General features: G+C 37.3%; 2 protein-coding genes across 7 annotated transcripts in view; both read left to right on the top strand.

Moving 5' to 3' along the window:
- The window catches only part of LOC128738138 (bcl-2-related ovarian killer protein), a 71,014-nt gene extending 59,176 nt beyond the window's left edge, over positions 1–11,838 (top strand). For all 6 annotated transcript variants that reach the window (XM_053833025.1, XM_053833024.1, XM_053833021.1 and 3 more), the window contains 3 exons: positions 10,752–11,198; positions 11,258–11,566; positions 11,628–11,838. In XM_053833025.1, the coding sequence (XP_053689000.1) occupies positions 10,782–11,198; positions 11,258–11,566; positions 11,628–11,780 (879 nt within the window). In that variant the 5' untranslated portion in view covers positions 10,752–10,781 and the 3' untranslated portion in view covers positions 11,781–11,838. The remainder of the gene's footprint in view (positions 1–10,751; positions 11,199–11,257; positions 11,567–11,627) is intronic.
- Positions 11,839–12,737: 899 nt separating this feature from the next.
- Positions 12,738–14,387, top strand: LOC128737022 (bcl-2-related ovarian killer protein-like). Its single transcript, XM_053831567.1, has 2 exons — positions 12,738–13,112; positions 13,352–14,387. Exons 1-2 carry the CDS (start codon positions 12,999–13,001, stop codon positions 13,949–13,951), a joined length of 714 nt encoding a protein of 237 aa, XP_053687542.1. The 5' UTR covers positions 12,738–12,998; the 3' UTR covers positions 13,952–14,387.
- Positions 14,388–17,411: the final 3,024 nt, after the last annotated feature.

Genomic DNA, 17,411 nt, shown 5'->3' with positions numbered 1-17,411 from the left:
GCAATGACAGGTTGATTATATTTGTCATAAACATATTTTTATATTCTTATCGTTATGTTTCTTTTGCGCTTGTAATCGAAAAAATTATCGAAGTGAACTGTGGGTTTGCTGTTTTTGGTGGTTGCTGCAGAGATATTCCAGAAGGCAATTTACTGGTGAAAAGAAAATAATGCAAAGCAGGAACTGCACAAGAATATAAAAGATATCCACGGTAAAAAACAGTTATAATTTTTATAAGTAGCTTACATCCACGAAAACATCATATACGTGCATCTCTAAAATCCAAATCTACCTCATCAAGAAAGTTATGGACAGAAGAATATTATTTGAAGATAACCTTTTATTATTTATTTTTTTCTTTTCTTATTTTTCGCAAAAATCAATACATATTTGGTTTTCTGTCTCTTTCACTAATTTTTTAAATCTCATAAATCTTATTATTTGGTTTTCACTTTTCACGTATCGTTTTTTTTGGGTAAAATATTTCTAGAAATTATGTCAAAAATATCACTGTTCAACAAAAAGTCTTCACCTACATTCACCTACAAAAAGACTTCACCTACATTTACAGGCTAAAGCACAATTTGTGATTCTGAGAGTCACTGCACAAAACAAATGGGACCTATAAGAGTGAGTGTGACACTGTGACAGCAAGAATATGGTCCGTGGGAGAAATGAGAAGGTGGCTATGAAAATAGGGCCCTTAAATGCACAGAGACTAGTGGTCAAACAGTGGTATTCGCCTCTCTGTACGTTTAAATCAACTTTTTTGTAGAACTATGAAATCAAAAAATCAGTGATTCATGTTTCATATGTTTCAAGCCGCATGGCATCAAAAATCATATTCCGATTTCCGATTATTTCGAAAGAAGTCCAAGAGACAATTTTATGCCTTTCATTTGGCTCGAAACTAGGCCGCATTGCCGCGCCACCAAATAATATCCGGCTGTGCGAAATGCTTTAATTATAAATGCAATTTACAAGCTAATGAATAGCATGACTAAATTTAAACCAAATATGAAACATGAACGTATTCCACCATAGCATTGTGAAACGCCAAAAACAGTTCTGGCTAAATATTAAAATATGTCCTACCTGCTTTCTTTCTTCTGATCACTCGAACCCAACCAAAAACCGACACACTCTGGTGTGTATATTTGCTTCGATTATAAATTTCCTTTATAAAGCTCTATCGAACGAGCGTATCGAAGTGCGGCATCAGACACTGAACAACAACAAAAAATCTGCACAACTTTATGGAATACGACAAACTGCGTGCATGTTATGTTGTACCTGCCATATTGGGCGTCGATGTACAAGATATGAGTTTGTTACAGTTAATTTCATAATTTACCGCTTTATGAAAGCCGCTTTTCCGCCCTTATGAATTCGTTGTTACTTTACGCTCAGCTTTACGCTGCTGTCAACGTGCTTTTCCACACACTTCTATGCTGCCGTTAAATGCAACAAGCGCCAATTCCAAACCAAATTGGACAGCTGGAAGTCGAAGTTGCATTGATGGCGAATGATGTTGAATATTTGATCAATATCTATTATAATTTGATCTGTTGATTTTGATAAATACACAACCAGAAACTCTTAGATGAGTAAGTTTTAAGTCACAATTAACAAACCGTAAAAGAACTTCTGTAATAAATTAAACTTAATAATAGCAACGATAATTTCAAAAGAAACAACCGATCGGATTATGCAGTTTGCTACCGTGCAGCGTTGAAGTGGTGACATGCTGCTGCTGATATCAGTAATTATTTGCGGAGGCACTCAAAACAATCACCTCTATCGTTGCCGCCTAGTCTAGACAATACACAGTCAGTTCAAGTAAGCCATTCCATTATAACTACGCCTAAGTCGCCTATCCGTTGGTGGAAAATGGTGCAAAACGTTCGTCCGAGTATTAAACCGAAAACATAACCGACCCTATTTCGGGCACGCAGTACAGGGGACGTAAATGTAAATATTCCTATTTTATGCCTGGAATAAAATTCAACACGATGGCTTTATTGCAAATATTGACTACAGCAGCATCATTTCGTCCAGCGCAAATAGTACTGGTTTTAAAGAGATTATTGAACTCTATTTCACCTAGGCAGCTTCCCGCGTATTACAGTTTAATAAACATTGGTGGGCGCGGCTTAACTGATTGGACGCTCGTCGGTTGTGTGGCATGCAGAAATGAGACATTTTTATTACAACCGCAAAACCAGCTTTATCGCTACTTCAGCAGAGATTAATGAAACAGATAAAATGTAGTATTAAAAAAGAGATAAGATCACAAAATTAATGTGTTACTTAAACGCTTATAGTTTTGCCGAGTTTATTCACTGACACGTGAGTAAATAGTTATGTTATTAATGTGCTATTCCAAGCCGTCTCCAAGCTACGGTAAAAGCAACCGAAAAAGATCATTCCAATGTAATATCAGTTTACCGTTTCTCGAATGCATTCGTTAGCCCGAAGGCATTTCTATACCGCTATGCATAATTTTAATATGATAAATCGATTATGAACGGTAATGCAAATAAGATTTCAATTTTTACTACACCTTTTTGCCAGATCCGCGGATAGAGCGTAGGATGTTCAAAGCGCATGTAAAAGGTTGTAAACACATGGAATAAATTAAGATGAAAAGATAAATAGTGTCAACGGAGACTAGCGGTGCGATCACACTTGATCTATCTGGAATCGAGTCCCACGATGGATCTAACGATTTCTTCTTTATATTGTACAACAATAAAATCTCTGTAAAATAAACTGTACTGTAACGCTACAACGTTGAACCAAGTCTGAGACGACTATTAAAATATTAAAAAGGTAATATAAAATAATAAAAAAGATTAAATAAAATTGAGCTGACTTAAGGTGCAAAATGCACGAAAATGAGAAAAACGCCAAAACCAATAATATTATATAAATGTGAAATGAAATAACACTTATTTAAGATGAAATTATGAACATTCTTCAAAGCTCACAAGTCATAAAAGTTTTTTCCAAACGTTTATCAACAACCTTCTCCAAACGTATACTACAAAACGCCTTTGTTTCATTACTTACATCTACCGTTGCCTTTACCTATTAGAAAGACTACCATTATAAAACTTAGCTGCACTATATTTCGAGTTGCGATGCGGAGACAAGCCTGTTCTATTTTTCTATGAAAATTCAGAAGATTTTCTAAAAGTCATCAATAGATCATTTTTTGTAGGTGCTATAATTTTCGAAAATATGTACTGAAATGCTTTTTTCCGGAAAGGACTTAAAAAAGTTGTCGTTAGAAAAATTTTTTTTTCCTTAAATATGCCCATTTCGCGATGTATGGTAGATTTGCAGGTTATATAATTATCTATCTTCAAAAGAATTTTCATCGTTTTCTGAGATGGCCTATTTTAGAAAATCGATTTTTAGTTTTTAAAATGATTTTCCGAGTGTAGAAATTAATTTTTATTTTTTTCAGTATTTTTTATAATTCAGAAGATTTTCTAAAAGTCACCTAAAAGATACTGAAAATTTTCCTAAAAGTTCAGTCAATAGATCATTGTTTTGTAATTTCTATAGTTTTTCGAGTTATTTATACCTATAAAAATGGATATCTGTCTGTCTGTCTGTCCCTATGTTCCTTTTAGAATCGAAAACTACTGAACCGGAGTGAAAATTTGCATGTATGGGTTTTTGGTGCCAGGGAAGGTTCTTATTATGGTTTGAGATCCATCCCCCCCTAAGAGAGGGGTCTCATATACAAAACTATACCTATAAAAATGGATTTCTGTCTGTCTGCCCGAATGTTCCTTATAGAATCGAAAACTACTGAACCGATCGGCGTGAAAATTTGCATATAGGGGTTTTCGGGTCCAGGGAAGGTTCTTATGATGGTTAGAGACCCTCCCCCACTAAGAGGGGGGGCTCCCATACAAATGAAACCTCCCATACAAATGAAAATGAAATACTAATTTCCTCATAACATAACTAATTAATCAAATGGAACCATATTTGGCATGTGGGTGTTTTTGGAGGCATGATTTTTTTCTATAATGAATTGAGACCCCTTACCTTTTAGGGAGGGGGGGCTCCCATACAAATGAAATACAAATTTCCTCATAACTCGAGAACTAATCAAGCAAATAGAACCAAATTTAGCATGTGGGTGTTTTTGAAGGTATTTTTTTTTCTATGGTGAATTGAGACTTCTCCCCATTGAGGGGGGGCTTCCATACAAACGAAATACAAATTTCCTCATAACTCGAGAACTAATCTAGCAAATGGAACCAAATTTGACACGTGGGTGTTTTTGGAGACAAGAATTTTTTCTATGGTGAATTGAAACCTCTCACCACTTTAGGAGGGGGGGGGGGCTCCTTTACAAATGAAATACAAATTTCCTCATAACTCGAAAAGTAATCAAGCAAATGGAACCAAATTTGGCATGTGGGGGGCTTTAGAGGCAGGAATTTTTTTAATGATGGTTTGAGACTCCTCACCGCTGTGGTAGGGAGATAAGGACTCTCATACAAATAAAACAGAAATTTTTGCGTAACTCGTAAGACTGCGTAAGACCACCAAAAACTATCAATAGTAACATTAGATAATTCAGCGCGAGACGGCCACAGGCCGCAAGTGTAGCCGGCGACCTGCCGTCGTAAGCGCCGGCCACTGCTGGGGGCAGCCCCCCGTAGAGATCACTTCTATCTAGGTTTCTAGGATCTACTGACCTCTATTACTTTCCTTCAGTAAGCTCACCCCTGACAAATGGTACTTTCTACAAAAAAGATTTTCCGTGAAATGGTACATCCCGCGTAAGGTTTTTCGCGAAATGGTATTCTGCGTAACTCTATATTCCGCGTTATGGTCAACCGAGAATTGGTGTTCCGCAAAATGGTATTCGGCGAAATAGTTTGGCGAATGATGGCGAATATTTAAATGCTAACCGCTTTATTTTATCAGGCTAAGCAATGGGGGGAGTTGTTTTCTACTTTACTGTGAGGAAAATTTGTATATTAAAACACCCATGAACTCCCCAGAAACTTGCAAAACTTGAGATTGTGACAAATTCACGATTTATGTACAACACAGTTTAATTTGTGGCAATACGAAGTTTGTCGGGTCAGCTAGTAATTTTTATAAAAAAAGAGAAAAAAAATTAAGCTCTTCCCAAAAGTTAGTCTACACAAATTTTGGAAAAACTAAGTATGCAAAGTTGTTTATTTACATGAACTCTTTACACACACAAAGTTTCATTAAATTCTGAGAGGGTCATGCCAACCTCTGATCGAGTTGGCGTGAAATCCGTCTATAGCTTGAATTCATGTTTTACCTTTGTTATACTATAACAAAGGTTTAAAAATTGGTCGAAAAACACGAAATGGATCCGAGGCCCGGAGGGCCAAGTCACATATACCAATCGATAGGGTTCGACGATTTGAGCAATGTCTGTGTGTGTGTGTGTGTGTGTGTGTGTGTATGTATGTAATGATTTTTTCTATCGCCTGTTTCTCAGAGATGGCTGAACCGAATCGTTCGCTATTACTTTTGTTTGAAAGGTATTATTGTCTAGTAGATCACTATTGAGTTGTTTCGTGACACGACGTTTCGTTTAAAAGTTATAGACAAAAATGTGAAAAATACGTGACACGGGTTTCTCCAGAACTACACGACCGATTACAACGATCTTAGCATCAAATGAAAGCCCTTATTAAAGCTAAATTATTCAGGATTTTTTAATTGAAAACAAACAAGTAGTTTAAAAGTTATGCTTAAAAAATCTGTTTTGACAAGGTAATAATTATCGCCTGTTTCTCAGAGATGGCCAAACCGATTTATGCGCTATTAGTCTCATTTGAAAGATAATATATCCTAATAGATCACTATTGAATGATTTTTTGATTGGACGTTTAATTTGAAAGTTATGAGCAACCGTATACATCACACCAAAATTAACAATAATTTATAATGATTTTAACCAAGATAATTTACCTAATTTCAATTATTTTAATATCAAACGAGAGGTTTTGACACTACGAATATATATGCAAAATTTCATAAGAATTGGTGGTACCGGTCAAAAGATATTAACCCTCGAACACTCGCGCCAACTTTTGTAACACAGTTACTCGCGCGCACAATAGCCTCAAACCAAAGAAAACGTGCGTACTAGAGTTTTGACTGGGAAAACTTGGTTTTAGGTTTATCCAACCTTTAGAAGAGTTTCTTGAAATTAAAAGCTCTATCGTCTGGTGGAATTTAAATTTTGATTAATCCCCCTAAAAGTGAAATAAATAAATTTATTTTTCTTCACTGTCAATATAACACATTGATGTGTTCTGCAAAGTTATAGAGCATATTATTACAAGAATTTTTACTAAAGACTATAACCTTCTATCTCTGCAGTGAAGATAGAAAAATCTTATTTATTGTATATGAATATGTAAAATCAGTTTTTATATTTTTGCTCTTTTTGTAATTGTTGTATGACTTTTTCATGTATTACAAAGTTGTACAAATGATAAAAATAAACAGCTTTGCTGAATATAGTATACGTCTATGTTTGCTTGTTTAGGAACTGTAGAACTTTGATTATAAAAAATACCTTAATTTTGACTCGACTCGACTCGACTACCAGCAGACGGATACATTTTAAACATTTTACATTGGCTAGTTTTGCTGCATACAGACACCATTTTTCCGTATGAAGAAACGAGAGAAAATTCCAGTTGGGGTCAATTGCGGTACACCTCGCATGCTGATTCTGCTTCGATTCTGTGATGTCGGTTTATGCTGATCTATTTTCCCAACAATTTAAATTATTAATGCATTGAATAATTATGATATTTTGCTCAGAATAAGTTTATTGAACAATATACGTTAGTTAAACAACGATTTGTAATCTTATAGCAATATGGCGTTGGAAAACCTACACGTGTTGTACAAAATACAACAGCGTGAGTAACCGAAGGTTAATAAAAATTGACGAAAATTATTCAAGAAAACTCTATTGATGTGAATCAAATAGAATGGCATTACAGGAAATTATTTATAGTTCAAAAACCTATACACTAGACCTTTACAAGGCAATGTATATGGGTCATTCCACGGGAAATTTACAGTCAAAATTTTTTTTCTTTTCGGAATATTTTTTTTACGTTCTTTGTTAAAAAAAAATCGACACGTATTTTTGTATTTCGGTGTTACTGTTGGAATTCGCAAGATATGATTTTTTAAAGTATTGTAATCCGAAAAAATCACTATTTTTTAAATACTGATTGTAAACATAGTTTGTAATATCAAAAAATGACTTTCTACCAGATGTGTTCACTATTCCACAAGCTTTCAAAATTGGTATACCATACCTCCTCTCGATTGTTTTTCAATAGTTAAATAGTGCATTTTTATAAACAATTGCAATTTTTTCAAAGTTGGAACTTTTTTTTCTCGATTTTTTTTACTTTAAAATATTTGTTAATCTTTCTCGAAAAAGCATGCAAAATTTGGAAATGGAGAAATGAAAACTCTGGAAGTTATGAGTTTTTATGTCTCAGCGCGTGTGTTAATGTAAAGCGAGCGGTGATGCTCAATAGATGTTCTAACCCACGGGCAGCTTCATGACGAGGCCGCCTTTGATGCTATTAAGCGTAACGTGTCGTTGAAGCACACGCGTTCGTCCGCTCGTTTGCATTAACGTGCGCGCTTCGATATAAAAATTCATAGCTTCTAGAGTTTTCATTTCTCCATTTCCAAATTTTGCATGCTTCTTCGAGAAAGATTAACACATATTTTAAAGTAGAAAAAATCGAGAAAAAAAAGTTCCAACTTTGAAAAAATTGCAATTGTTTATAAAAATGCACTATTTAACTATTGAAAAACAATCGAGAGGAGGTATGGTATACCAATTTTGAAAGCTCGTGGAATAGTGAACACATCTGGTAGAAAGTCATTTTTTGATATTACAAACTATGTTTACAATCAGTATTTAAAAAATAGTGATTTTTTTCGGATTACAATACTTTAAAAAATCATATCTTGCGAATTCCAACAGTAACATCGAAATACAAAAATACGTGTCGATTTTTTTTAACAAAGAACGTAAAAAAAATATTGCGAAGAGAAAAAAAATTTTGACTGTAAATTTCCCATGGAATGACCCATATGTTAAAGAATAAGATTTCCTCTTACAACTTACTTTTATTTTCACTTCTCAGATTAATAACAACTTACTTATCCTTACTCATCAATTTCATGAAAAAAGGAGCTATCCAAATTTAAAAGTGTTCCTATTTTGTTCAAATTTTGTAAACGTATTCAATTTTCAAAAATTTTATGTAAACGAACGCATTACGCAACGTTAACCAATAGATGAATTATGTTCCGAAAACGTGTCGATTTCTATCTCAAATAGCAAGTAAGACCGTATAACAAAGGTTCCTTTCACCACTAGGTGGATTAAATCGGGTTTTTATGTATCTTTTTAGTCATAAAAATTTGACGACAGTCTTTTGTCCTGTGGCAATTAATCGTCGCCAGCAGTACATTGATCTATTTTAACCTTCTGCAGCTAAGGTGGTAGTCTGACAGACACCAGAAATCAGAAAAATGCAACAGATGCGTTTTGTACTGTATTTTGATTTTTAAGCTTGCAGTGGCAAGCTAAGCTCATATCTGCTGTCTAATTACATCCAATAGATTGTTAAAGATATGTATTCAATTCAAAAATAATTAAAATCTAAATTAACATTATTCAATAATCGAAATTATTATGTTAAGTTTAGGTGTCCAGCAGACTACCACGTCAGCAAAATCGTTAAGATTAGGGCACCTCAGCTGCAAAAGGTTAATATCGCTTAGGTCTTTGCAGTAATCCGCACTTTCATTGCTATTGAATGAGCGATAAGCTTGGTAAACAGCTGGATAATGCATAAAATAAACCCCATTTCAGAGTCTTGCCTAGCAACTGTCCCTAACTCTTCGTGGTACCAGCCGGGATACGAGTAACAATAGTGGAAACCGGGTAACCAACCCGATCAGTATAAGGTCAGTATAAGGTCATATACTGACAGGAAAGTGGGAATCATCGTCTTCGTGTCAGTATGAGACGCTAAACTGTACTGTCACGATGATTCTCCGACGACACAGGGGATTGGTGCAGACCTTACAAGCCATCCGTAAAATTAGCGGCACAGGAAGCAAATAATGTTAATAAGTACCGGTAAAAATTCACCTAGACCAAGGTAACGAAAAAGGGATAAACGATTGGAAGCTTGGAACATGGCACTGCAAGTCTCTCAATTTTCTGGGAAGTATCCACATTCTTTCCGAATTTTTGAGGACCCGCAAATTCGACATAGTAACGCTGCGGGACGTATGCTGAAAGGGGTTTACAGAACATTCATATAGGAATTAGAGACCGTTTCTTCAACATAGCTTACGCATAGGAAGCTACGAGGGAGATAAGGACGCTTTATACGTTGGAGACCTCAACGCTCAGGTTACCAACTCCCTACGCAGCATCTATTCATTGATTTCAAGGCCGCCCATAATATTATCGACCATGAAAAGCTATGCAAAATTATGGACGAAAACGGCATTCACGGGAAGCTGACAAAACTGATTATGGCCACGATAGATGATGTACAGTGCAGTGTGACATCGGGCGCGTCATTAAGTCAGTTTAGTTTAAAACACGCAGGAAACTTCGATAAGACGATGATATTTCCTGCCTACTGCTCAACATCGTGCTAGAAGGTCTTATGAAACGTGTGTGTAACATGCGGGGCACGATCTTCAGTAAATCTAGCCAATTTATCTGTTTCGCTGATGACGTGGACATTCTGGAAGGACGTTCCAGGCGGTTGTTGAGCAGTATACCAAACTGAAACGTGAAGCAGTGAAGGTTGAATTAGTGGTGAATACGTCTAAAACCAAGTATCTGTTAGCATGAGGAAACGAGCACGATTGCGCTTGTATAGACAATAGTGTGGCAGTCGACGGCGACGAGTTCGAGGTAGTGGACGAATTGGCATACCTCGTTGATGACGTCAGATAGCAATTGCAACAGAAAAATACGCAGTCGTATTCTTGCCGGAAGTCGTGCTAACTATGGACTACGGAGAAGACCCTAAGGTCTGGTAGGCTTCACCCCCGCACCAAATGTATCATGTACAAACCGCTAATAAGACCGGTTGTCCCCTACGGGCACGAAACGTGGACAATGCTCGACCGTGACTTGAACGCACTGGTCGTTTTTGAACATCGTGTGCTTAGGACCATTTTTGGCGATGAATGTGAGAACGATGTATAAAGGAGAAGCATGAACCACGAGCTGGCGCGACTCTTCGGCGAACCCAGTATCCAGAAAGTTGCTGAAGCTGGAAGGATACAATGGACGAGACATGTTGTGAGAATGCCGGACAACAACTCCGTAAAAATGGTGTTCGCTTTGAAATGTCTACAGTGAATTAATTTCGCTAACCTCAGACTGTGGCTTTACACTTTTTGCTAAATTTCAACAGGACTTTTGAACAATACCTTTGAATGGTAATAAATCGAGCGGAGCGTTTCGGGCAACTAAACCGTTTTGACACTAGAAGTTTCATCGAATTTGGAGTTTTTAAGATTTACCGCCTCATACAATTGTTCGTTTTGTAGAATGCTCTTAGCGGTAACTTAAACGTTTTTGCGTGTTATCCAATTACATCCCATGACAGTCTTGCATAAGTAAAAGTATTATTGTTTGCTCTCATTCACAGATTAACTGCATCAGAAGCTCCTGAACAACAATGGCAACAGCCGAAGCAACATCGAACCTCATCCTTTCGGACCGCCTAAGTGCTCCCATGCTAACACGCCGAAAGTTTAGTTTTCCTGCTAGTTTACATTCCACAGTGCTGCTAGGAGATTCGCTTAATTCCGGACCTTTGCAGCCAACAAGCACTGCCTCGGCCGCGCGACGTAGACTGAGTAACGTTAGCGATGTCGTCACTAGAAAACTATCCAGCACCATCGGTTGGAAGCAGCCGGTCGTTCCATCGCAGGATATCATTACCCAGGGGAAGTGTCTCTGCGGTCAGTACATACGATGCAGGCTAAAAAAGTCCGGCGTATTCAATCGGAAGTTAGGATTACAACGAATTAGGAGCATCGTTGGAACACCCTCGATACATGTTGTTCGGGAGGTCTTTCCTGCGCTGTTAAGCGTAAGTCTTTCCAACAATCAATGTTGAGCCTTGAGCAAAACGTATAAATATTATTACAGGTGAGCGACGAACTAGAGCGAATGTATCCACGAGTTTACAACGGAATAGCTCGACAACTAACCCGGATTGGTCGCGGTGAACTAAAGACTCCGGAGACTGCCCCAGTGCTGCTCAGTGCAATTGCACGCGATTTGTTCAAAAACGACATCACCTGGGGTAAAATAGTGTCACTGTTCGCCATTGCCGGCGGCCTTTCGGTGGATTGCGTCCGCCAAGGACACCCGGACTATCTTCCCAAGCTGATCGAAGGAGTCGTCGATGTGATCGAGGACGAGCTGGTCGTTTGGATTTCCGAAAACGGTGGTTGGGTGAGAAATGCTCAAATCAAAACTTTGTCCCCGGGTAATGAAATTTTTTTGATTCTTTTAGATTGGTCTTGCAAATAAGGTGCGACCACCGCCGGAAGAAATCACTTTCGCTGGACGATGTTTCGTCGGAGCTAGTTTAGTTGTTTTTTTATTCGTGTTAGTTTATTTGTTGAAAACACTAGGTTTGTATTTATTTCCGAATATATTTACGTAACGGAACCCAGCTGAACTCTTTATTTAGTGCGAAAATAAAAAAGAATAATTCCAGTGAATTCCACAGCCTTCTATCAGCTTATTCGGGAAGTTGTATCTCAAAATATGTTCTCAGAACTAATACTTTTACTCATGAAATATCTTTAAAAACATGTCATACATTTTAATGATACTCGGTATTCAAAACCAGATTTTGATGAACATCTATCTTATGATGGAAAAAAACTAAAAAAGTCAACATGAAGATCAACAATAAATTAAATTACAGATTTCATGCTTGTCTTTCTGATTCAGCAATTGCTAATTTAATTGCCTAGTAAGTTCACCATTTTTATTCCACACGCATTAATGTTCAGTGTATACACTTTGTCACATTTAAAAGATGGGTTAAAATATATATTATGCTTTCAAATCAGAAAGAAATCAAATATAAAAGTTCCACTCAAATTCTTCTTATCTATAGACAAATATTGATACATAATTGCATGCGAACAGGCTTCAAAATCTTTTTGGCTCCGTCATAACGACTTGAGAAACGCTGCACTTTACCTTTGATATTGCGTATACATTGGCTACATCATTGCGATCGACGACTCCACGATCACACGACCGTCTCTCGGATGATCGTAATAAACCTGTTAAACAAACGCACAGTTGTATACGTTTTGCCGAACAAATAAGGATCATCTGTTATAATAAAAAAAATGAAGCTTAAAGTTGCAATGCAAAATGCAAGATTTTTTAATTGAAAAAAAAAACTATTCCAAAAGGGAGTTTCAACATTCAAATAAACTGATTTAGGGAGAAACATTGCGCACTTACTCTAATTCCACACACATGCGGTGCATGGATAGTATAGTTTAGGAAGTGTTGATGTAAACACAAATATGCTGTTTGCGGTTGACGTTTCACACTAGTGCACGATCACGATCATCTATCTGGTTTGTGAGGTTTGTGATTTCGGTTTGTTCAATGTACTGTTCTGTCAGCAACAGCAGCTGGTCACGACTGAATTATCTAACCAGTCTGTCAAATAGATCAAACATCATAATCCGGATGAGATCGCGATCGGTTCCGATGTGCAGCAGAGTGTAAATTCAAGTTATAAAACTAGTCTGATTGTCCGGGCCACGATTGTAGTAGCAGCAGCAGCAGCAGCGATCGTTCGAGTGTGCAGCTTCCCACTGGACAATCTCTTCTTCATTGGCAGGGCACCAGAATGTCATCGCAGACGCCCCAGACGCCAACCAGCAAGTTTACCAACGTTGTAGGCTGGACCAACCGACGCAGTCCAATTCTTCACCTTACCACGACGCAAGATGTAGTCAGCCAGGTAAGATCTAATAAATGGTGCTAAGGCAATCATTAATTCATGCTTTGAATCAATCTGCTATGCATTTCGGAGAAAGTCAAGCACCAAATAATAATTCATTACAAACAAAACATAACAGTGTACAGCAGTAGATACAGCAACACATTCATTTCCGTCACGCCTATCTGACGATATTCAAGGTCAACTATTCTAACACTATTCTCCGTCTCTCTATTTGTGTTGCTACAAAAACAAAACAGGGAAAATGTCTCTGTGGCGAATATATCCGCGCTCGTCTGAAGCGAGCTGGTCTGCTGAACCGCAAAATAGTGCAACGCCTGCGAAGCACAATGGAAGTTTCGAACTGTGTGGTCGTTCGGGAAACCATTCCCGTCCTCAATGGCATGGGCGAGGAACTGGAAAGGATGCATCCGCGATTGTATACGAACGTAACCAGACAAATTTCGCTTGAACCTTGGGGTGAGCTGACCGAGCCTGATTCAGTTTGCTACCTGCTGCATGTGGTAGCAAAGGATCTATTCAAAACAGACATCACCTGGGGAAAGGTGATCTCGCTGTTCGCTATTGCCGGTGGACTAGCAGTCGATTGCGTACGCCAGGAACATTATGACTACTTGCAGCAGCTGATCGAAGGCACCACCGATGTGATCGAGGAAGACCTCAGTGCTTGGCTAGTCGAAAAGGGAGGTTGGTTAGGCCTACAGGATCACGTTCATCCTCCGGAAACCGAAATAACATTCCTCGGTTGGATGACCATAACCATCTCGACGCTAATCGTGATCTACTTAGTATCGGTTTTACTTAAACACTTAGGCTCAAACTATTTGTCGAAATATTAATGTACCAACGAATGCGTCCATTTTTGATACTTAGTATGTGTTAGTAATAGCAAGTATGATTGTGATTTGTAATATTACCAGCTTATCAATAACTATGGCAAAGTAAGCAGCAGCACATATCAACACCACACTCGATGTTTTTTAAAGTTTATACGATTATCATAGCGCAGTTACACTGTTAGGAACACTGAAAGGGGAATATGGCAATAAATAATGTACGAATAGATCTTGTTTGTTGGCTAGTTGGTATGATGATGTTGATGTTGAATTTTTAGGGTGCTTTGTAAGTAAAATTTACTGTTGATTTCACGTCTACGTCTGAAAAATATATAACTCTTAATAAAAGCGTTCCATCTTCAAACCGTAAGTGATACTAATGCTCAAATTGTCAAATAGCTAACCGACATTCTCACATGTTTCCTGATTTTTGATATTATGGTCGTGAATAAAAAATCTAATACAGACAAACACAACGAATGGCTAGTAGTTTTCTTTATTTTGACATACTTCTAGAATAAAAGCGAACTTTTAAATTTAAAAGATGATGATGAAACCTAAGGTTGATGATTCATTTTGCACTGTTTTAATACTAATGCATATACATAATCTAAAAAGAAGAACGAAGACACAACCATCCCAGTTTGATGAAATGTTTTTTTTTTTGTTTTTCAATGAAATGCAAAATGTAACCCTCTAAGATTTGGTGGTTCAACTGATAGATTAGTTCAAAGCATATTCTGTGACTAGACATTAAACCTACAATATTTCTGCTTTTACTATTAAGGGGTTATATACAGTTAGAATTTTTGAAAAATTGATTTTCTGTTTATTTCATGATCGTAGTGTACATATATTTTTAAGTATGCACACATAAAATTTCATACCAATCCGGCAAATATTAACGAAGTCATATATTTGTAACGAAGTGTCAGAGCAATTGAAGAAGGAACGCAAAACTTTGAACGCGCGTTTCTCAAAACCGTGTTTTCAAAGGCGGTGAGCAATATTTCTCAAAAACGGCTGAACCGAATCACTTCAAATTTTGACACAAGTGTTCTAAGGATATATTCTAGAGATTAATCAAAGGTTTTTCCTTACCGATTAATATTTCTCATTTTATGGACAATTTGAGAGCAAAATTTAAAGCCGCCGTTTCGTCAAAAATGATTATTTTGCGAAATCCTTTGATCAAACTATAGATATTATATTTTATCATCGATTCCTTTTGATTTTTCGATTTCCGATTATTCAGTCCAAAGATATCGTGGTCACCGCATGACGCCTTATTTTAGAAGAGTTTAAGGAAATTAACTAAAGCAGCTATTTAAATAACTTGTTCCAAAAACAAAATATGTTAAAATACAGCCAAAAGCCACTGTAAGATGTATACAAATTTTCACTTTGATCAGTTGAAGGGTTTTCTCTAGTCGAATTCTAGAAAAAACGACTTTTTTAAGCCTTCTACCTGTATATAACCCCTTAAAAATAACGTCGAATTCATTAACAATTTTCAGCAAACTTCCTTTCAGACATTTGAGGTGAGATTTAATTCTGGGGGCCCGAATAATGGGTGATTGAAATCTAATTTTCATAATAGTAAGTGCATCCGTTTGCCACAAAATAAAATGTAATTGCATTTTTTTTTGCCGCAATAGTTCAATTCCAAAAGCATTCTTCCTTATCATGTAAAACCTTTTTTGCTTAATTGCGTCATCTCTGTGAAATGTCTGACCGTTTGATAGAAAGCTGATGAGCGAAATTCCATGCGGGATCCAAAATACAGAGGCCATACACTTGCCTACTGACTGTTCTGGCTGGTTTGGCAGTTCGGTAAATTACGATTCACGAACCAAACTTTGTGTTACCTTCGGATATGTTCGAAAAACCGTGGATTTTTTAACAGCCATGCGTTTGAACGCTCTTTCTTGTGAAGCAGTTTATACCCTACTTGCTTTCACCGTCTTCTCTTCACTGTGACGAATCCGCGTTTCATCTATGATATTATATCGCCGTAACAAAATTCCTATTCATCACGGACAAACAGTTTCAAATAGCGCTTTAACTGCAGACACGGCACTTTTTTAACAAAAAAGTGTATGTCTTAAGGTTATCAACTAACTAACTTTTGAACCGTTGGGTAAAATTATTTGAAACTTTGCACGAAGAAACCTCAAAGTGCATTGTTTATACTGTGTGTCTTTTTCAGGTGCGCCAAAATATAAAAAACGGAGTCGAAAGAACAGCTCGTTTGCGAAAAAAATCTGCACAAGTACCTACATCGAAAGTAAGAATCTATCATATTGTGCCATCTGCAAAAAAATGGTAATTCCGAATTCTACGGTTTCTCGTGTCATAAAACGGTTCGAAGAACATCTGACTGCCGGTCGTGAGTCAAGATGTGGAGAAAAAAGGCGTCCGTATACTGTTAAGGATCACAGTCGCGTGGCTGGGGCCTTCGGCGGGAAACTGTCTCCTGCGTAGTAAAAACATCTGAATCTGAGCAAAAGTTTCGTGCAGAAGGCCAAAACTCAAGCTGAATTGCGTAAGTTCAATGTTCAGAAGGCCCCAATATAATACGGTCTCGAAAAGCCGTGCCCGGAAGTTATACGATCAAAAACTGACGAAAACGGACTCCAACCAGATTCCGGGGAACCAGTATTTCACTATAAGTGGATAAGTTTGATGTTCCAGAGAACCCCCGAAAATAGAAGATGTCGAACTGCATAAATGGTTTTCGCAACGAATCCAGAAGGAACATGACGAAGATGGGCAAAGCGAGCGAGGTGCCAAGTCCAGGTGGAGCAAGCTCTTGTTAGCATTGGATGCCCGCGGAACTGGAGACCAACTGCCATGCATCGAACTAGATTATTATTATTATTATTATTATTTGAGTAATTCATCCGACTATACGTCTTAATGAATTTGATTGGACTGGGAAAAGCCACCTTGAGTAAGTTACATACTCTTACTCAAAGTGGCACAAAAACCCAGTGTCTTTTACATCGATATACAATAAAATACATAGAACAAGACATAGACATATACATAGAATCAGTAAAATAACTACACAAAAGAACATTTAAAAACTGCCCAAAAAAGTAGCTAAAAGTCCATGCTATTTCCGCGACGATTGTATTCCAAAGCCATACGACGAACTGACTCGTGAAGTCCATAGTTAATACGGTGTGAATCGACGCATTGGAACTGTTGGTTCCTTTGAGGCCGAAAGGGACAGTATAGTTGAAGCTGCGACAGAACAGCAGGGCAGTCAAGAGCACCCAACAGGATCTTAAGAAACAGCTCGCAACTCGTCGAATCACTCGCGGAAGTTAACTTGAGGCACAGAAAACTTTGCCTTGCCGCCCGATTAGTAATTTAGAGAGATATTTTAATGATTTTGGCAAAAGTGTTCACTGAAATTCATAGAAAAAAACTTCAATTCTTTTCGATTGCAATCGCG

The sequence above is a fragment of the Sabethes cyaneus genome, chromosome 2 (genome assembly GCF_943734655.1).
Source record: "Sabethes cyaneus chromosome 2, idSabCyanKW18_F2, whole genome shotgun sequence".
Classification (NCBI taxonomy): domain Eukaryota; kingdom Metazoa; phylum Arthropoda; class Insecta; order Diptera; family Culicidae; genus Sabethes; species Sabethes cyaneus.
The sequence above is the reverse complement of the archived record's forward strand: the minus strand, read 5'-3'. Positions and strand labels throughout refer to the sequence as shown.

What these genes read in the sequence shown, in the direction of transcription:
- LOC128737022 (XM_053831567.1), top strand. Translation starts at nt 12,999, where the DNA reads ATGTCATCGCAGACGCCCCAGACGCCAACCAGCAAGTTTACCAACGTT. An exon ending in CGCAAGATGTAGTCAGCCAG is followed by an intron (nt 13,113 to 13,351) that starts GTAAGATCTAAT and finishes AAAACAAAACAG; the next exon opens with GGAAAATGTCTCTGTGGCGA.